Source organism: Pelophylax lessonae (assembly GCF_965119305.1).
Source record: "Pelophylax lessonae genome assembly, chromosome: 7".
Lineage (NCBI taxonomy): Eukaryota > Metazoa > Chordata > Amphibia > Anura > Ranidae > Pelophylax > Pelophylax lessonae.
The window spans coordinates 286,598,597-286,620,984 of NC_138774.1; the positions used below are offsets into that span (position 1 = coordinate 286,598,597).

Consider the following 22,388-nt stretch of genomic DNA (forward strand, 5'->3'; position numbering starts at 1 on the left):
AATTATGCTTGCTGGAGGCTCTGACCTGGGGAAGCAAAGCCCTGCCTCTACCAAGATGGCCACCTCTATATAGATTTGATGATGTCACTAGCGTAATTATGCTTGCTGGAGGCTCTAAACCTGGGGAAGCAAAGCCCTGCCTCTACCAAGATGGCCAAATCTATACAGATTTGGGGATATCACTACTGTGATGCTGCTTGCTGGAGTAAGGCTGTAACCTGGGGAAGCAAAGCCCTGCCTCTACCAAGATGGCCACCTCTATACAAATTTGGTGAGGTCACTACCGTAATAATGCTTGCTGGAGGCTCTTACCTGGGGAAGCAAAACCCTGCCTCTACCAAGAAGGCAAGCTTCATACAGATTTGGTGATGGCACAACCGTAATAATGCTTGCTGGAGACTCTGACCTGGGGAAGCAAAGCCCTGCCTCTACCAAGAAGACAACCTCCATACAGATTTGGGGATGTCACTACTGTGATGCTGCTTGCTGGAGGGAGGCTGGGACATGGGGAGGCAAAGCCCTGCCTCAACCAAGAAAAGCTAAATCTCCAATACCTTTACAGGTTACCTGTTCAGAGTTACAGAGGATGTCTAGCACTAAAATTATGGCTCACGCCCTAACGTTCGCGGCAATACCTCACATGTGTGGTGCGATCACCGTTTACATTTGCGTGCATGGCTTGCATATTATTTTCTTCCAGCCTGATGTCCCTCCAAGACCATAAAGTCTATCTTCTCGTTGATCGCTTATGGGAGCAGCCAAACGTATATATTGTCACAGGAAGTCAGGTAAATCTGGGGATGTAGTCACAGAGAGGAGACACATTCCCACCTGGTTTGGAAAGTTCACCAATTACTATAGGGTGTCGGCTGCCAAAGGCAGCAGGAAGGTGTAAAGAAGTTGAAAGGCCTTCAGCTGTTCGGAATGAGGAAATGAAGGCCTCTATAATTTGTCCAGAGGAAGTCTATGGATTGCTGCCTCCTGTCGCCGTGTCGGCTGGGAGAGGACATACAGATGTGTGCCTCCCGACGCTGAGGAAGCCTGGGAGAAGGACTGCTGCCTCCTGTCGCCGTGTGGGCTGGGAGAGGAGGACAGACAGACGTGTGCCTCCCGACGCCGTGTGGGCATGGGAGAAGGACTGCTGCCTCCTGTCGCCATGTGGGCTGGGAGAGGAGGACAGACAGACGTGTGCCCCCTGAAAGCTGTGTGAGAGCATGGGGAAGACCTCCGGAAGCGATGTGAAGCTGAGGAGGGTAACAAGTGTGAAGACTACTCGAAGTGAGGTCTTGGATCGTTTCTAGGTGAAAAGAAACCAATGGACATTTCCTGTGTGAAGGGGAAATTATGTAAGACTGAAGGCTACTCAAGGTGAGGTCTTGAACTATTTCTATGTAGGAAGAAATAGATGAACTGTGTTCAATGTGAAGAGAAAAGGGACATGTTCAATGTGAAGAGATAAAACATGGACTATTGAGAGTCTGCTGTGTGATCAGCCAAGTCTGCCCAACAGTAGGTTGGGGACAGACTTCATTAGTTAGGTTCCAGTGTGTGAGAAGGTAGCCGCCCACAGTGGCAAGGATTTATTTTGTCTTATTTTATTTTGCTGGTTTTGACGCTCGCAGTGTGGTGAAGAAAAAATGCATTAATAAACCAAACTGTTGTTTGCAACCACTTCTCGGCTATCTCCTTGTGTAAACGCACCCCCAAGGGGTCATCCACGCCTACCACCGAGCTAATCCCTCACAATATACATATTGTGATTGGCAAGTGGTTAAGATTTAGAATTTGGTGGTAGTCTGCGCTTAGATGGTGGCACCCCCTCTGGTTTAGATGTATAATTTGGGGTCATGTGGCGCCCCCTCTGGTTTAGATGTATAATTTGGGGTCACGTGGAGCCCCCTCTGGTTTAGATGTATAATTTGGTGTCATGCTTTATTCCAAGGCACTCTGATAACGAGGACAAGTTTTACCTCTCCTTGGTCCTCCTCCAAAGACATCACAGCCGACCAGATTTGGAAGGAATAGCGCATGTTGTAGATGTTGATGGGTTGAACGCTGACTCCAAGCGAAGTCTCTAAATGCTGGACTACCTGTGAAGGGAAATTGCACGTTAAAAGAAATTTCCCTAAAGAGGGACACACCCCGGTATTCCTATTCTAGTATTCAAAATTGTCAAACATTTTGGTAACCAAGGCAAAGATTCCACCCCCACATAGGATTGGAATTAGGTATTTTAAAGCCAAACTCCAGACAGATAAAAGACACGGATTTACATGAACACATCAATAGATGTTATAATAAATTCAGGCAGTGTATACATTTGAATTGGACTCCGGAGAAGCTGCGTTCAGCCTTTGTACAGCAGCCCCCAGATTGGGGGGAGGGAGAAGCAGCACAAGGAGCAAATCTGGTGTGCTGCAGTGCTCATATGCTAACATGAAAAGGTTACTAAACCCAGATCCTGCAGTCACTATATCTGATCTCCCCAGGAGTCTGCAGTCACTATATCTGGTCCCCCCAGGAGCCTGCAGTCACTATATCTGGTCCACCCAGGGGCCTGCAGTCACTATATCTGGTCCCCCCAGGAGCCTGCAGTCACTATATCTGGTCCACCCAGGAGCCCGCATTCACTATATCTGGTCCACGCAGGAGCCTGCAGTCACAATATCTGGTCTCCTACAGTACACAGAACATGGAAATGCAATTATTTTCTTCAAAAATTTAGGTTAATTTTCCTTTAAATTGAGAAAAATAAAAAAAGACACTACAAAGATTATTAACCGCTTGTCGGTGGTATTTGATCACCTCTGCATTTTTTTATTTTTTGCACTATAAACAAAACAAAAAAAAAAACACAATTTAAAAAAAAAAAAAAAAAAAGAATACTACTTTACTTTCTGCTATAAAACAAATCCAATAATATACTGTTCACGTAAACCAATCAATAAACGCTTATTGTGATTTTTTTTCTTTTTTAACCCAAAATTTGTAGCAGAAAAAAAATTGGCCTAAATTAAAAGGGAATATATATATATATAATATATATATATATATATATATATATATATATATATATATATATATATATATATATATATATATATATACACATACACACCCTTTTAATTTAGGCCAATTTTTTTTCTGCTACAAATTTTTGGTTAAAAAAGAAAAAAACTCACAATAATCGGATTTTTGTAAGATCTTACCGTAAAATCCTTTTCTCTTAGCTCATTGACAGACGTAGTCCTCTTTGATTCACAAGAACTGGGTTATGTTGTCTCCGCAGGAGTAGGACTAGGCAGAAAAGAAAAAAACGTTCTGGCTCCACCCTAGGGGCAGTCCCAGAGGGTATATCCTCCCTCTCTCTGCTACAAGGAATCAGTTCTGTCACAAAGCAGCAACAGAGAATTTAACCCAACCCAATGATAGAGGGGCGGGTACTACGTCTGTCAATGAGCTAAGAGAAAAGGATTTTACGGTAAGATCTTACAAAAATCCGATTTTCGCTGTCGCTCATTGACAGACGTAGTCCTCTTTGATTCACAAGAACTGGGACATCCAGAAGCAGTGCCACAAATGAGGGGTGGGATTGACAGAAATCAAAATCCAATCTAGAAGGCCCAACCGGTGCCAACTAGAAGTTTTAAAGGCTCATTATAAACAAAGAATGAGACTCAAATAAAAATTTCCAACGGAAAAAAACCCTCGAGGTAGACCACTGGTCTCCTCAAATGGCGGCCTGCAAAACCTTGCGGCCAAACGAGGCATCAGACGATGCCATTACATCAACTTTATAATGTTTTGTAAAGGTATGCACCGACGACCAGGTAGCCGCCTTGCACACCTGGACCACTGACGCCTGATGGCGAAAGGCCCATGACGCACTAAGTGCCCGAGTGAAGTGCGCCTTAACAGGGAACGGGCTCCCGACCCTTAATAAAATAAGCCTGTACCACCGTCTGTCTGATCCATTTGGAAATAGCCGCGGCAGATGCAGGCAACCCCTTTTTGGGTCCATCCGGGATCATAAAAAGTGAATCCGTCTTGCGAAACGAGTCTGTCGTTTTCAAGTATACCCTGATCGCCCGGACCACATCCAAGGAGTGTAAAGCAAACTCCCGAGGATGACTGGGCTTAGGACACAGGGAAGGTAATACAATTTCTTCATTCAGATGAAATTCTGAAACCACTTTTGGTAGGAAGGATGGATTCGGACGAAGAACCACCTTATCTCTATGAACCACCAAATATGGGGAACGACAAGATAATGCGGCCAGTTCTGACACCCTGCGTGCAGAAGTGATAGCCACCAAGAAGGCCACCTTCTGGGACAACGTAGGTAGAGGAATCTCCCTAATATCTTCAAAGGGAGGTTTCTGAAGAACCGACAATACTAAATTAAGATCCCAGGGTGGCAACGGCGCACGCACTGGCGGAGCCAGATGTCGCACCCCCTGGATGAAATTCCGCACCAAGGAATGAGTAGCCAAAGGCTTCTGAAAGAAGATAGCTAATGCTGAGACCTGACCCTTGATAGTGCTCAAGGCCAGTTTCTGCTCAACCCCTTGTTGCAGAAAAGCTAATATTCGACTAACCGAATAAGATCGTGGGTGGAACCCCAGGGGTTCACACCATGCAATGTAGGACTTCCATGTGCGATGATAAATCTTTCTGGAAGTCGCTTTCCTTGCTTTAACTAGAGTAGGAATAACTGAAGCTGACAATCCCTTGTCCTTCAGCACCTGGGTCTCAATAGCCAGGCCGTTAAAGCCAGCGATCGTAAAGCAGGATGGAAGATCGGTCCCTGAGACAGTAGATCCTCCCTGAGAGGAAGTCTCCACGGGACGTCCACCACCAGTCTGACCAAGTCGGCGTACCAAGCTCGGCGAGGCCAATCCGGAGCTACCAGGATTACTGGGATTACTTCCTCCTCTATCCTGCGAAGAAGTCTTGGCAGTAACCCGAGAGGAGGGAAGGCATACATTAGCTGGTATTGCCCCCACGGGGCGACCAGTGCGTCTGCGGTCTCTGCTAGAGGATCGCGGGAGCGAGCCACGAATCTCTGTACTTTCCTGTTGAATCGTGATGCCAACAGATCCACATCCGGGGTGCCCCAATGTAGGCACAACTGGTGGAAAACTTCTGGATGGAGGGACCATTCCCCCTGATCCAGAGTCTGACGGCTGAGATAATCTGCCTGCCAATTTTCCACCCCCGGAATGAACACCGCAGAGATAGCTGGAACAAATTGTTCCGCCCAGCGAAGAATGCAAGCCACTTCTTTGGCCGCTTGGACACTCTTGGTGCCCCCCTGGTGATTGACATAAGCCACAGCCGTGGCGTTGTCCGACTGGATCCGAACCGGGCTGCCCTGGAGCTGCTCGGTCCAGTGAATCAGAGAAAGTCTGATCGCTCTCAGTTCCAATACATTTATCGGTAACCTGGATTCTTCCGGGGACCAAAGTCCCTGAACGGATAACTGACCGAGAATTCCTCCCCATCCGGATAGGCTGGCATCCGTGGTCACTATCGTCCAATATATTGGCAGAAATGACTTTCCCTGGCTGAGCATCGGAGACCGAAGCTACCAGGCCAGAGACTCTCTGGTCTGTTTGCTCAATTGGATCCGATAGTCCAGGGACTCCGGATTCCGATTCCATCTGAGAAGAATCTCTTGCTGAAGAATTCGGGTATGGGACTGGGCAAATGGGACTGCTTCGAAGGAAGCCACCATCAACCCCAGAACCCTCATGCAAGTCCGAAGGGAAGACCAGCTGTTGGATAGTAACAACTGGACTGCTGATTGAATCTTCCGGAGTCTCCCTACCGGAAGGAAAACTCTTGTCCTGACTGTGTCTAGAATTAGACCCAGATATTCGAGCCTCTGGGTGGGAACCAGAAAAGACTTTTGCTGGTTCACCAGCCACCCGAATTCCTGTAAAGAAATTATAGTAATTTCTATGTTTTGTAGCAGGGTCTGTGGAGACTCTGCATGAAGCAGGAGATCGTCTAGGTAACCTAGAATCGATATGCCTCTTTGGCGCAGTAGTGCCAACATTGGGGCCAACACCTTCGTGAAGACCCGAGGAGCCGTGGCGAGACCGAAAGGTAACGCCACAAACTGATAGTGGTTCTCTTCTACGGAAAAAACGTAGAAACCGCTGATGTCCTGCGAAAATGGGAATGTGAAGATATGCGTCCTTGATGTCTATGGACGCTAGGACATCCCCTGAATGCAGGAAGGCTGCTACTGTGCGAATGGATTCCATCTTGAATTTTCTTATGTTGAGAAAGGAATTGAGTGCCCTTAAGTCCAGAATTGGACGCACTTTGCCCTCTTTCCTGGGTATTGTAAATAGGTTTGAATAAAACCCCTGAAAGCGTTCTGTCCAAGGAACGTGGACTACCACTCCTTGTTGTAGTAAATCCGTGACTGCTCTCCGGAGATCTTCTAAACGATCCGGGGATAGTCGGATATTGGAAGGGAAGAATCGCGCCGGTGGGAGAGATCGAAACTCGATCTTGTACCCTGACCTTATGACTTCGCAAACCCACTTGTCCGGGATTCTGTAAAGCCATGGATCCGGGAACCGGCGAAGACGTCCCCCCACCCCAGTTATGGGTGGGGGCGCACCTTCAGGCTTTGGTAGACTTATCTTCAGGTCTGGAGGGGGCGGGCCTTTGCTTGCCCGACCAACGTCCCCTGAAGCCTCCTGAAGGAGCTTTGGAGGACTTAATTTTTTCACCCGCGGGGCGAAAAAAATTTTTGTGAGCAGAGAAAGAAGGCCCTCGTCTTTGACTCTTTCCTCCTGTGAGATCCTTAATGATCTCATCTAAGTTGGCTCCAAATAAACGCTCTCCTGAAAAGGGGATATTAGCCAATGCTTTTTTGGAACCTTGGTCGGCTAACCAACCTTTTAGCCACAGTGTACGCCTGAGAACCACTGCTGAAACTGAGGCTCGCGCCAATAGTGGAGTGGCGTCTAACGCCGCATCACACACAAACTGTAACCCTTGTATCATCTGTTCCAACAAATCTGATACCGCCTGAGGGACCTCTTCTAAGTCCCGGCGTAACCACTTGGTCCATTCAGTTACAGTCTGCGAAACCAGCCCAATAGCAATTATTGGTCTGAAAGCTGATCCAATCAAGGAAAACATGGTGCGAGACATAGCTTCTATCTTGCGATCCACCGGATCTTTAAAAGACGGAGCGTTTTCTAAAGGAATAACCGTGGCTTTATTCAATCTAGCAATTGGTGAATCCACCACAGGTGGTTCTGTCCATTTCTTAATGAGGGTTTCCTCAAACGGATAACGCCTGTTAATGCGTTTAGAAATAGCAGAAGTGTGTTTTGGCAGACTCCATTCTTCTTTGATTGGATTGCCAAAACATTTGGGCAATGGAAAAACCTTCGCCACTTTGATGCGTTTTTTAGTCCCAAAGGGGATTTCAGTTATTTCCGACGGAGTACCCTGTAATCTTAAGGTTTCTTGAACAGATACAATGAGTGCGTTTACCAACGCTTCCTCTCGGGCTATGGCTGATGCCGAAACATCCTCCTCACTGTCTGAAGAGACAGGACCCGAGACACCAATCCCAGATGAGGTACCTGCAACTGCAGAAATAGGCTCAGATTCTGAATCCGAAGTTTCAGATAATATGGGGTTAGGCGGGGGTCGCTTTCTTGCGCCCTGTCCCTGACAAGCCACTTCCACCCGGGACACAAACGTTTCCATAATAGCTGACAATGATTCAATCGTCAATGGGGTGCTGGAGGATCCTGCAGACCCCTCGAGGGGATCCTGTGGAGATACATGAGTGGCAGGGTCCATGTTAACCCAGGACACTTTTGTCAGAAAAGAAAAACTTTTTTTTTTTTTTATGTGTATCCCCCTAGCGCAATAGCGCCCCTCAGAGTACCTGCTTCTCGATCCCCACAGAGAGAGAGAGAGACCCTCAAGGCTCACCACCCGATGCAGAGAAGTTTCCAACCCACTGCAGTCAGCGTTTGTCTTTTACAGACTGGAAAGAGCTGTGTTCGTTTTCCCGGGTAGAAAGGAAGTGGCTCCGCCCCCTGTGTACGCCTTCCGGCATTCCCAGCTCTCCACAAGGTTAGCTGGGCTCATCAAACATGGCCGCCCCCATACGGGAGACAATAGACTCCAAAAACATGGCGGCCGGCGTGACCTGAGGACATTCATGCACCTGGTCTACAGAAAAATGGCGGCGGACTGCCGAAATCGTTTTCCCAGCACATCCACCTGCATTCTGCTAAATGGCGGTTTATCGATCTGCAGGAGGTCCACTACAATTAAGGTAGGATTATACCTCCTATGTCTGCTGCAATACTGCAGTCTGCTGGGTAGAGTGTTAGCTCTCAAACCAAGTCCACTTCCCACCAAACACATGCTGTATTTACAAGGGGGGACTTTTAGTGTCAGACAGATACTGACCATGTATGGAGGGGCCCATATTCCAAAACTGCCTCATAACGAGGGAAAAAAGGAAACATTTACTCACCATACCGAACCGACAGGCACCCTCTCTTCACAATACCCTCTCCACCGGGGTGGGGGGTTGTGGACCACTCCGGACGCCTCGACTCTCTGGTTCCTGGCGTCCAAGCGAGACTTTTAACTCGCAAGGTCAGTCCCTCCAATGGGACTCAGTCGCGGCCGACCCAGCGCGGAGCTCTGGTCTGCACGCGCTCGTAGGCAGAAACCGGGGTGACCACTGGATCTCAACATCCAGCCCGTCGCCCGGCCCCGCATACTTACTTGAATGTGTCGCGGCCGACCAAGCGCGATGCAATGGTCTGCGCGCGCTCGTAGGCCGGCTGGGGTGTCCACTAGTGTCGCCCAGTCCGGCGTATTTGCTTGAAGATCTCACAGGAAAAAAAACACTGGAGAAAACTACCTAAAAAATATTTTTTCTAAAAAAAAAAAAAAAAAAAAAAATCTTGCCAGGACCAGAGATCCCAGCAAGGAACTTAGGTCCTTACTCCTGACTAGACAGAAAAAAACTGATTCCTTGTAGCAGAGAGAGGGAGGATATACCCTCTGGGACTGCCCCTAGGGTGGAGCCAGAACGTTTTTTCTTTCTGCCTAGTCCTACTCCTGCGGAGACAACATAACCCAGTTCTTGTGAATCAAAGAGGACTACGTCTGTCAATGAGCGACAGAGAAAAAGCGTTTATTGATTGGTTTACGTGAATATTATAGCGTCTACATACTATAGTATATATTTATGGAATTTTTTTAATTGTATTTTTTATACTAGTAATGGCTGCGATCAGTGACTGCTAGCGGGGCTGCGATATTGCAGCTGACAATCAAGCGCTAATTGACACTTTGTGGGAACCAGTGACACTAATACAGTGATCAGTGCTAAAAAAAAATGCACTGTTACTGTACTAATGACACTGGCTGGGAAAGGGGTTAACATCTAGGGCAATCAAAGGGTTACCTGTGTGCCTAGCCAGTGTTTATGTGTACTGTATGTGATACTTTTACTAAGGGAAGAGATGGATTTTAGCCCTTGCTTAGCAAGAACACAGAATCCCCCCTCCCCTCCCCCCTTGTCAGAACGGGGATTTGCCTTGTTTACGGGCAGTTTCCAGCTCTGTGTAGTTTACCGACGATTAGCGGGTGCCGGAGGACATTGAGTGCCTGGCACCTGTAGATCGGCTTCTGCTGTGTGAGTAGCCCGCGCGCGCCCCCTGCAGGCAGAAGTGCAGGATCACATATGTATACACGATTCTGCGCACAGCTGCCGCCCTGTAGCATTAACACTGCTACAGGGCGGTCAGCGAGAGGTTAATAAAAGCTGCAAATTTAAAAGGATTAAAAATGAGTTTTGAAATGACGTTAAATCTTCTATGAGATTTTAGTGGTGGGTGGTAACATCTACTTTAAATGTGAGAAATAAATAATCTTATTGGACGGCTGGGATTCTATCACATCATCAGCTCCTCTCACCCGCCTTTGTGCTTGGACCAATTCTTTATCCACAGGAGACACAAAGACACAACCGCCATCATTCTCCATGGTAAAGAAGCGCAGACTGCGCAGAGATACGTCCTGATCCAGAGACAGCCTGGGAGAATAAAACACAAGTCATTATTATACAATCTATTCTATTATTATAGTTGTGCTCAAAAGTTTTCATCCCCTTGGAGAATTGGTAATATACAGAATGTACCATTTGTAAAGAAAACATATGTAACAATTGTGACCCCCTTGCTGTGACATCACAGGCGTGTTTGCGAGACGGCGCTTAGTAGAACCAGCGAGTGCCAAACTGAATAGTGCCGCAGTACCATGCAGCTCAGTGCACCGCATCTTAGAAAAAGGGTCTGGGACTTCTTTCTCTGCATTCCTGCGCATAAAGGCACCCCACTAAAAATAAATGGTACGCCCACACACAGAACGAAGTATGCAATCAAGAGAACCTAACCCCAGATCCTTCACATCACAATCCTGATATTACATCCGTCCCCCCCTGCACATCACAGTCCTCAGCCCCCCACCTCCTTCACATTACAGTCCTCAGGCCCTCCTTTAAATCGCCCCCTACTTCAAAAAGCAGTTCCCAGCCCCCCCCCCCCCATTCACATCCTCACCCCCTTTATAGCCCCCCCCCTCCTTCACATTCCCGTGCTCACCCTCTTTATAGCATATACCCCCCCCTTCCCTTCACATTCCTGTCCTCACCCCCTATGTAGCACCCTCTCCCTTCACATTCCTGTCCCCCCCCCCTTCACATTCCTGTCCTCACCCCCTCCCCCTTTACAGCACCCCCCCTTCACATTCATGTCCTCATCCCCCTTATAGCATCCCCCCTTCTTCACACATTCCTGTCTTAACCCCCTTTGTAGCATCCCCCTTCGCACTGCAGTACCAAGCCTTCACATTCCTGTCCTCACCCCCCCCCCCCTTGTAGCAACCCCTTCCTTCACATTTCTGTCCTCACCCCATTTAAAGCACCCCCCCCCCTTCCCCTTCACATTGCTGTCCTCACCCACTTTCTAGCAACTCCTTTCGCACTGCAGTACCCTGCCCCCCCCCCCCCTTCACATTCTTGTCCTCACCCCCTCCCTTTCATATTCCTGTCCTCACCCCCTTTATAGCATCCCCCTTTCACATTCCTGTCCTCAACCACCTTGTAGCACCCCTTCCCCTTCACATTCCTGTCCCCATCCCCTTTATAGCACCCCCCCCCCTTCACATTCCTGTCCTCAACCACCTTGTAGCACCCCTTCCCTTCACATTCCTGTCCTCACCCCCTTTATAGCACCCCCCTTCACATTCCTGTCCTCAACCCCCTTGTAGCACCCCTTCCCTTCACATTACTGTCCTCACCCCCTTTATAGCATCCCCTCCCCCTTCACATTTCTGTCCTCACCCCCTTTATAGCACCCCCCTTTCACATTCCTGTCCTCACCCCCTTTACAGCACCCCTATTCACATTGCTGTCCTCACCCACTTTAAAGCACCCCCATTCGAACTGCACCCCCTTCACATTCCTGTCCAGACCCTTTTTATAGCACCCCCCCTTTCACATTTCTGTCCTCACCCCCTTTATAGCACCCCCTTTGCACTGCAGTACCCAGCCCCCTTTCACATTCCTGTCCTCACCCCCTATACACCCCGCTCCTTCTTATTCCTGTCCTCAACCCCCTCCGCCCCCCTCCTTCCACATTACAGTTTTTTGACCCTCTTTACATCACCCCTGGCTTCCCCAGTCTTCCGTCCATCATAGCAGTGACAGAGCCCTCTTCCCTGTCCTACTTTACACAGAGAAGAAGACGGAAGACACAGAAGGTCTTGAGCTGACATAAGAAGGGCAGCAAAGCTATGGACAGAGGGCGGGAGCTGGCCCAGTTAACTGATTGGTGTCTAGGATGCAGGGAGGTTCTAGCAATCAATCCCACCCTCCATCCATCGCTGTGCTGCCTAGCGATCTCAGCTCTGCAAAGTGCTAGCGGCGGCTGAGGGGGAAGAACCGACTCCTAAATGGGGCGTCTGCAGCGGGTCCAGAAGGGACATTGACGTGGTCCAGATCCAGACCGCGTTCCACCATTTAGTGATGCCTGATCTATGGGCTTCAAAGGGCGTGATTATACCTTCATCAGATGCTCACCCCCACAGAAGTGAGGCCCTTTCAAATCTCTGAAGGAGGAACTTGAGCTCCCTACCTACATGCTATTTGGATCCTTAGAGCTATGTCATGCCCTACAAAACACAATTATAAATTCCCCTGATTGCTGCCATATGTTTCATTTAAAGTCCCAACCTTCTTTTGTTTTATTTATGCATAGGGATGGAGGAATATGACCCTACCCTGTCATTTCCTCATTCAAAGTCCCAAACTCCCCCCGCCCCCTTTTTTTATATTAATTATAATATATTCTAGTTAAATTAATGATATCTATAATATATATATATACACACACATATACATATATACACACATACATATATACACACATTTATTGCGGTTTGGAAGTGGTTAAGTTACATTTGACACCATCAATTAAACTCCATTCAGAACCCCCCACACTACGGACGTCTGGATCTTACTCACTTTTCAGAATTCTTCCCGGCCATCACCTTCAGGACGAGCGGCAGGTCTTCTGCGTATCTACACATGGGCCCCGTACACAGGAGATTAACACGAGAACCGTAAGCATTTGGAAACTGACCGTCATTGGGGACAATACCTGCAAGAGCGCAGAGACTGTGACATCATGCAGTGACATCATCTTTTTAGTACATACAAGTCCGATTAGTATTCTCTAACCACATATTGTCCGCTTATGCCCCCTGTGACCACCCCCTGATCTACTGCACCAACCTTTAAAGTTCAACCTCAATAAATTATCTGTTTATGTAAAAAAAAAAAAAAAAAGTTGTGAGTCACTTTGGTTTGGGGGCCCGTGGAACCCAGCTTACGTTAAGGTTCGTACACAATATAAGAAAAATCGGGTGAACGTTTTAGTCCAAAAAAATTTTGCACAATTTTCTTATAGTGTGTACAGAACTTTCTACAGACGATTCAGAATTTTCGTATGAAAAGTCTCGAAGGAGCAAAGTGAGCTGGGCAGCTGAGACTGCTGGGAGAGGAAGCAAAGCTGCCCAGCCTCTTTTAGGAGAGGGGAGCTGAGCTGCTGAGAAGATGTTTTTCAGGACTTCAGCACTTTTGCTGTGAACTTTAAGAATGAATTGTTCCACAGTGCCTGCAGCTACAGCGGTCAGCAAGGGCTTAATTTAAAGCTTGTTTGCGGTGTGTTCTAAATCTGCATTGTCCATAGTCTGAGACAAAGTTACACAGATTAATGACCCTGATTGAATAAACATAAACTTGATGCCGAAAGCCCCGTACACACGCAACGATTATTGGCCGACCGATGTTCCGACTTTTGTCCAGAGTGGTGTTTTGTTGGTTGGAATGTGCCTAGACTGCACACGAATTTTCTCAGCCAACAAAAATCTACTTCTGAAGTGATGTCATGTGCTGGTTTATTTTCCGTGTGTTTTTTCTTCTCTGAGCATGCCCAGTCTTGCTCATCAGATTTTTGTCTGCCAAAATCTGTACTGACTGACGGAAAATCAGCCGTTGTGTTGACGGCCAACAAAAATTTTATAGCCTGCACACCAGATTTTTTTTGGCCAAAAAGTCGGAGTCGGTTGTGGGAAGCAGCATACTAACAAGCCGAAAATCGGCCGATCGGACGTTGGCCGAAAATTCCCGGCAAATAAATCGATGCGTGTGTACGGGGCTTTAGAGTCTGAACTCTAAGGCTCGGTTCACACTGGGGCGGCACGAATCCTTACTACTTTGGGGGGCGACTTGTGCATTCCCATGCACCACGACTTCGGAGCGACTTGCAGGGACTTCACATAATGGAAGTCTATGCAAGTCGCTCCGAGGTCGCCCCGAAGTAGTACAGGACCCTTTTTCTAAGTCGGAGCGACTTGTGTCGCTCCTATTAGAACGGGTCCTGTAGCAGTCAATGGACCGCGAGAGAGCACGACTTGTCAGGCTGACAAGTCGCGCTAGTGTGGACCGGGTCTAACAGTTATAAGATATGAGTGGTAGGGAGTAAACCGCTGTGGATGTGAGAGATCACAACAAGAATACTATTCCTATTTTAGCGGCACAGAGCATATTAGCATAATCATGGTTCTTAAGAGATTTGAACTCAAGACCTTACAGTTACCAACTAGCAATACCCCCCCCCTCCCCCCACCACCAAAAAAGCCTGCCCCCTGCCAGCATGCTGCAATGACAGACATCTGCATGGCATCCAGAGGTTAGGCATCCTTTAAGTCAGAGCTTAAGGTATCATGTCCGGTAGCATGTCCTTTGCAGATTGCAGAGTTCTAGCAGAGGCATGTCAGATCCACGTAGAGAGACCACTGCTTCTACACAGAAAAGCATAGGTCCTTCTCTGTTCAGCTTGCTGGCAGGGGACAGGCTGTTCTACTCAGGCTGTGGCAGCTTTCTAAAGAAACTGAACTTTAAAAATATATTTCTGGTATTTGCAAGGTCGTATTTTAAAGCCCATTTTCTTTACAAAGCTGCAACATCCTAAAAAAAAAAAAAAAAAAAAAAGAAGAAGCCTGTCCCCTGCCAGCATGCTGCAGAGAAGCAGAGAAGGACCCTTGCCTTGTGTATGGAAGAAGTGGTCTCTCTGCAGAGGCCAGGCATCCCCTGTGAAGTCAGAGAGAGAGCTTTCCAATCAGCAATCGTCGATTTCAGAGTTATAGCAGAGGTGTGACAGACCTGTGCAGAGAGACCACTGCACCCCCCCCCCCCCATTTAACTTTTCTAGCACAACCCCCCCCCCCCCCTCCCAAATCACCCATCCTAGTACAAATCCCCTTTCCAAGAAAAAAAATCTCCCAGCACAAATGCCCCAAATCCACTATCCTAGCACAAATACCCTCATCTCAACCCAACCCCCCCCCCCCCCCAAATCACCACTTCTGGCACTCCTCCTCAAATTCCCCCCCCCCTCCCCCCCCCCCAGAACAATTTGTTCCACAGTGCCTGCAGCTACAGCGGTCAGCAAAGGGCTCGTTTTAAAGCTTGTTTACTGTGTGTTGGAAATCTACAAATACTTTAATGCCCCCAAATTCCCCCTCTCAACACAAATCCCCCCCCCCCAATTGGCTTTTAGGTGCCCTTGAACCTCACATGATACCACAGTGCCTAGGGCAGCCACCTTTCCTGCCCACCCCTTGTCCCCGCCCTGGAGAGACCGCTGCTTCCATAAAAGGAAGCATAGGTCCTTCTCTGCAGCATGTTGGCAGGGATACAGGCTTGTCTACTCCCGATGTGAGTACCACCTTGCAAACACCATAATGTAACAAATTGGTACCATACAGTGCATCTGGAAAGTATTCACAGCGCTTTACTTTTTCCACATTTTGTTATGTTACGGCCTTATTCCAAAATGGATAAAATTCATTATTTTCCTCAAAATCCTACAAACAATCCCCCATAATGACAATGTGAAAGACGTTTGTTTGAAATCTTTGCAAATTTATAAAAATAAATATATAAATCCCATGTACATAAGTATTCACACCCTTTGCCATGACACTCTAAATTGAGCTCAGGTGGATCTTGTTTCCACTGATCATCCTTGAAATGTTTCTACAACTTGATTGGAGTCCACCTGTGGTAAATTCAGTTGATTAGACATGATTTGGAAAGGCACACACCGGTCTATATAAGGTCCCACAGTTACCAGTGCATGTCAGAGCACAAACCAAGACATGAATTCCAAGGAATTGTCTGTAGTCCTCTAAGACAGTATGGAGGCACAGATCTGGGGAAGGGTACAGAACCATTTCTGCAGCATTGAAGGTCCCAATGAGCACAGTGGCCTCCATCATCTGTAAGCGTAAGAGGTTTGGAACCACAAGGACTCTTCCTAGAGCGGGCCGTCCGGCCAAACTGAGCAATCGGGGAGGGAGGTGACCAAGAACCCGATGGTCACTCCGACAGAGCTCCAGCATTTCTCTGTGGAGAGAGGAGAACCTTCCAGAAGAACAACCATCTCTACAGCTCTCCACCAATCAGGCCTGTATGGTAGAGTGGGCAGACAGAAGACACTCCTCAGTAAAAGGCACATGACAGCCCGCCTGGAGTTTGCCAAAAGGCACCTGAAGGACTCTCAGACCATGAGAAACAAAATTCTCTGCTCTGATGAAACAAAGATTGAACTCTTTGGCCTGAATGGAGAGCGTTATGTCTGGAGGAAACCAGGCACTGCTCATAACCTGGCCAATACCATCCCTACAGTGAAGCATGGTGGTGGCAGCATCACGCTGTGGGGATGTTTTTCAGTGACAGGAACTGGGAGACTAGTTAGGATTAAGGGAAAGATGAATGCAGCAATGTACAGAGACATCCTTGATGAAAACCTGCTCCAGAGCGCTCTGGACCTCAGACTGGGTTGAAGGTTCATCTTCCAACAGGACAACGACCCTAAGAACACAGCCAAGATAACAAAGGAGTGGATATGGGACAACTCTGTGAATGTCCATGAGTGGCCCAGCCAGAGCCCAGACTTGAACCCGATTGAACATCTCTGGAGAGATCTGAAAATGGCTGTACACCGACTCCCCATCCAACCTGATGGAGCTTGGAGAGATCCTGCAAAGAAGAATGGGAGAAACTGCCCAAAAATAGGAGTGCCAAGCATGTAGCATCATACTCAGAAATACTTGAGATTGTAATTGGTGCCAAAGGAGCTTCACCAAAGTATTGAGCAAAGGGTGTGAATACTTATGTACATGGGAATTTTTCATTTTTGATAAATTTGCAAAAAATTTCAAACAAACTTTTTTTACATTGCAATTATGGGGTATTGTTTGTAGAATTTTGAAGACGATTACGAATTTAACTACTTGCCGCCTTCCACTGTAAAATGACAGCGGAGCGATGAGACTCTTGTTCTGGCAGGACGTCCTATGATGGCACCCCAGAACGGCCGCTTAGTGCAGTGATCGCAGCCACGCCGTGTTCCTAGGACACGGCGTGCCCCCGATCTTGGTAAAGAGCCAATGGCGTGGCTCTTTACTCATATGATCGGCTGTGTCCAATCACAGCTGGTCACATGTAAATGAGGAAGTGCCGTTTATCGGCGCTCCTCACCTCACACTGTCAGAGTGTGTGGGGAGGAGAGCCAATCAGCGGCTCCTCCTCAAAGGGGAGTCCAGGAGAAGGTAATCAGGGCACCGATTACAGTAAAGAAAAACCAGTGCCCATCAGTGACACCAATCAGTGCCTGCTCATATGTGCTGCCCGTCAGTACTGCCTATCAGCACGACATATTAGTGCCTCCTCATCAGTGCCACCTCATCAGGACAGCCTATCAGTGCTGCCTATGAGCGCGGCATATTAGTACCCCCTCATCCGTGCCACCTCATCAGGACAGCCTATCAGTGCTGCCTATCAGCGTGGCATATTAGTGCCTCCTCATCAGTGCCACCTCATCAGGACAGCCTATGAGCTCTGCCTATCAGCGCGACATATTGGTGCCTCCTCATCAGTGCCACCTCATCAGGACAGCCTATCAGTGCTGCCTATGAGCGCGGCATATTAGTGTCTCCTCATCAGTGCCACCTCATCAGGACAGCCTATCAGTGCGGCATATTAGTGCCTCCTCATCAGCGCCTATAAGTGCCACCTCATCAGTGCTGCCTATTAATGTGGCATATTAGTGAAAAGTCCACAGAGGGACAAGAAGGGAATTGGGGCTATGCGATACCAAATAAACAAAAATGTAATTGAGAATATTAGTGGCTCCTCCTCAGTGCAGCATATTACTACCTTTTCATCAGTGCCCATAATTGCCACCTTATCAGTGTCGCCTATCAGTGTGGCACATTAGTGTCTCCTCATCAGTGCCGCTTATCAGTTCGGCATATTAGTGCCTCCTCATCAGCGCACATCAGTGAAGGAGAAAAAATTACTTATTTACAAAATTTACTGACAGAAATTAAGAAAAAAAAAATGTCTTCAAAATTTTCTGTCTTTTTTCTTTTTAGTAAAAAATAAAAAACCTGGAGGTGATTAAATACCACCAAAATAAAGCTCTATTGGTGTGAAATAAAATAATAAAAATGTAATTTGGTTACAGCATTGCATGAATTGTCATTCAAAATGTGACAGCGCTGAAAACTGAAAATTGGCCTGGGCAGGAAAGGGGGTTAAAATGCCCGGTATTTAAGTAGTTAATCCACTTTGGAATAAGGTTGAAACACAATATGTGGAAAAGTTAAGCGCTGTGAATTTTTTCTAGGTGCACTGTAAGTGCCGGTTCACATACTTGCAATGTCAGCGCATAGGATTCGAAGCGCACTGCTCTGCAAATCACATGCGACATCTGTGTGATACAAATTCAGCCATACAGATCGTGTGGCTGAATTTGCATCGCATTCGAACCAAAGTCGCACAGGACACTTTTTTGGGTCCGCAGCAGAGTCAGATCGCATAGGTGTTCACACCTATGCCATCCGATTCCTGTCCCAACTGACAGGCTGAATTTGCATCGCATTCGGACCAAAGTCCCACGGGACCCTTTTTGGGGTCCGGACCAGAATTGGATGGCATGTATGCGATCCGATTCATGTCCGAACTGAAAGTTCGCACTGCGATATGTGAACTGATCTGGGGGGGGGGGGGGTGTCTTTAACTTTGTACTGACACTCCCAGTAATTTGCATATGGCAGTGTGAACTGCCTGCGAGTTGAATGCGATGCAGGAACCCGCAGTGGATTTGCAGGGTTCCCACATCGCATGTGTGTGAACCGGAACTAAAGGCCACCTAGGATGACAGCTGTCAATGCCAGATGATGATTCAAATCAGAAGATTGGCTCCTAGGTTTATGTAGTAAGTGAGAATCGGGCTAAAGAGAAACCGGCTGTCACCGGCTGGATGACCAATAAAAACCTTTGCACTGTAGTTGAAAGGTGAGGCCGACTCCTCAGATACTCACCTGTGAGATAGGACTGATTAGAGCAATGGATCACAGACCATAAAATGCTGGTAAACAAAGGGAAGAAAAAAAGTCATAAAATTGTCACCTGGGGTTGCTTTGTGTCCATAGATTCCATTAAAAAACGCCGGCATTCGTATACTGCCTCCGATGTCAGAACCCACGCCAATGACGGATCCGGCGGCCCCCAGTATACAGCCTTCTCCTCCTGTAATACAATCATTATATACTAGAATTAAAGAGCATTCCAAAGTTGGGTTTGCTGTTTATTTTATTTATTTTTCTTGAGTTTTATGTGATTTTTACAATGCTGTATATTCATCAAGGATTTAAAAAAACAAAACAAAGCATCACACAGTATAGATATTTAGATTGCGGCCACGCCCACCAGTACACTGCGCCAATCAAACCCTAAGCAGCATGTTGATTGAAGCAGTGTACAAGAAGCATGTCAGGGCGGCTCTCACACAATGCTAAGGGATCTGCAGAGAGGAAGGTTAGGAAGTTCATGGAGTCCTGTATATGAAAATAAACACCACCTTTAAATGACGTCCTCCCATTCTTGGTGGTGCGCTGCATCCCTGGGACATCACCGATCATGGTAAAGAGCCTATGATGTAGCCCTTTTTACCATGTGATCAGCTGTGTCCAATCACAGTGTAAACAGGATTTACCGGGTATCAGCATTCCTCTCATGCTAAAAGCGCGTGAGGAGAGACGGTAAGCGGCATGCCTCAGCGGAGACATATGCACTGACAATCTGGGCACTGATCAGTGTCTTGATGATCAGTGCAGCCCCAACAGTGGTCCCAATCAGTGTTGCCTTGTCAGAGCCGCCTCGTCAGTGCAGCTTCATCTGTGCTGCCTCGTCAGCGCTCATCAGTGCAGCCGCATCTGTGCCGCCTCTTCAGTGCCCATTGTTGCAGCCTCATCTGTGCCGCCTCTTCAGTGCCCATTGTTGCAGCCTCATCTATACCCATTGTTGCAGCCTCATCTATGCCGCCTCGTCTGTACCCATTGTTGCAGCCTCATCTATGCCGCCTCGTCAGCGCCGCCTATAAGCTGCATTCCTCAGCAGAGACATTTGCACTGACAATCTGGGCACTGCTCAGTGTAGCCCCAACAGTGCCCACCAGTGGTCCCAATCAGTGTTGCCTCCTCACTGCTGCCTCGTCAGTGCAGCCTCATCAGCGCACGTCAATGAGCATCAGCGAAGCCTCGTCAGCGCAGCCTCGTCAGCGCAGCCCCGTCAGCGCAGCCCCGTCAGCGCAGCCCCGTCAGCGCAGCCCCGTCAGCACCAGTCAGTGCAGCCTCATCTGTGCTGCCTCATCAGCGCCCATCAGTGCAGCCACATCCATACTGCCTCCTCAGTGCCCATTGTTGCAGCCTCATCTATGCCGCCTCCTCAGTGCCCATTGTTGCAGCCTCATTTATGCCGCCTCATCAGCGCCACCTATCAGCGCCCCCTCATCAGCGCAGCCCCATCAGCTCCTCCTCATCGGTGCCCCCTTGTCAGTGCCCATTGGTGCAGCCTCATCAGCGCTTCCTCATCGGTGCCCCCTTGTCAGTGCCCATTGATGCAGCCTCATCAGTGCAGCAGAAAATTACTAATGTACGAATTTTACAAACTGTTTTTTTTTTTTTTTTGTTTAGCAAAAAATAAAAAAACCCAGTGGTGATTAAATACCACCAAAAGAAAGCTCTGTCTGTCTAAACAAAATTATTACATTTTGTTTGGGTAGGGCATTGCAATTGTCATTCAAAGTGTGACAGCGCTGAAAGGTGAACATTGGCCTGGTCAGGAAAGAGGGAAGTGCTCGGTAGACGAGTGGTTTAAAAAAAAAAAAAAAAAAAAAGAAAGTCTTGCACAGTTGGAGCGGCTCCTCTCCTGGATTGAATTGGCTTCCTCTGATTTCACTGCACACTGTGAGCTTCTCACAATGTGCATCAGAAACAAGTCAGATAGAGCCCTTCTTACTTCCTGGTTGGAGGACGTCCAGCATCATCTAAAGCAATCTATAAATAATGCTAAAATTTCTTTCCTGCAGCCACGGGTTGCAGGAAACAAATCGCTCAATTCCCGGTCCCTGCAGAAACAGCCTGGATTCCATCCATCTATGGCCTGCCTAACTCATTCCTCCCCAGCCTGTCCATGGCCCGTCCCTTTCATTTAATGAATTTGGGGTTCATTCAAGCGGGGGGGCTCAGCATGTAATGGGGGTGTTACCTAAGGCGGTCTTCATGCAAATACAGCCTGTTTAGGAACGCCCACCCATCCTCCCAAGAGCCAGCCCACTGCTTGCATTAGGGCCAAGGGCTCTTGAGAGGAGGACTGAGGTGCTGTGATATTTTCAGGAAGCTCTGTACAGCATTCTGGCGCTCCCTCCCACCAGCCATCATCTGCCTGCAATGCATTGATAAGCACAGAGACACTCAGTGATGACTTCACTAGGTCTAACATAAGCTAGGTCATCAAAATAGAAAAGCTTTATTGTAATAATGAATTAGCATGCTGGGGAGGTGGAGTAGGAACCAGGGAAGGCAAAATATAACCACTTGCCTACCGGGCACTTTCACCCCCTTCCTGCCCAGGCCAAATTTTCAGTTTTCTGCGCTGTCACACTTTGAATGACAATTGCATGGTTTTGCAACACTGTACAAATATGAATTTATCATTTTTTATTTTAGACATAGATAGAGCTGTCTCTGGGTGGTATTTTTTTAAATATTTTTTGCTAAATAAATGAAAAAAAAAAAAAAAAAAAAAAAAAAAAAAACACACAACACATCCTTTTATAGTTTGTAATAAAATTTTGCAAGCAGGTATTTTTCTCCTTCGCTGATGGGCGCTAATGGAGGTGGCACTGATAAGGTAGCGCTAATGAGGCTGCACTAATGGGCACTGATGAGGTGGCACTAATGGCCACTGATGGGGTGGCGCTAACAAGGCTGCACTAATGGGCACTGATGAGGTGGCACTAATGGACACTGATGAGGTAGCACTAATGAGGCTGAACTAATGGGCACTGATGAGGTAGCACTAATGAGGCTGAACTAATGGACACTGATGAGGTAGCACTAATGAGGCTGAACTAATGGGCACTGATGAGGTAGCACTAATGAGGCTGAACTAATGGGCACTGATGAGGTAGCACTAATGAGGCTGAACTAATGGGCACTGATGAGGTAGCACTAATGAGGCTGAACTAATGGACACTGATAAGATGGCACTAATAGGGCTGCACTAATGGGCACTGATAAGGTCGGCACTAATAAGGGTGGCACTAATGGGAACTGATGAGGTGACACTGAGGCTACACTAATGGGCACTGATGAGGTGGCACTAATGAGCATTGATGAGGTGG

General features: G+C 47.6%; 1 protein-coding gene across 1 annotated transcript in view; it reads right to left on the reverse strand.

Annotated features, from left to right (window-relative positions):
- FAAH2 (fatty acid amide hydrolase 2) overlaps nucleotides 1-22,388 on the reverse strand; it is a 47,205-nt gene that overhangs the window by 12,686 nt on the left and 12,131 nt on the right. Inside the window, exons 4-7 of the mRNA XM_082263955.1 lie at nucleotides 19,112-19,231; nucleotides 12,593-12,728; nucleotides 9,985-10,102; nucleotides 1,971-2,090 (exon numbers count right to left, since the gene is read on the reverse strand). Coding sequence (XP_082120081.1) covers nucleotides 1,971-2,090; nucleotides 9,985-10,102; nucleotides 12,593-12,728; nucleotides 19,112-19,231 — 494 coding nt within the window. The remainder of the gene's footprint in view (nucleotides 1-1,970; nucleotides 2,091-9,984; nucleotides 10,103-12,592; nucleotides 12,729-19,111; nucleotides 19,232-22,388) is intronic.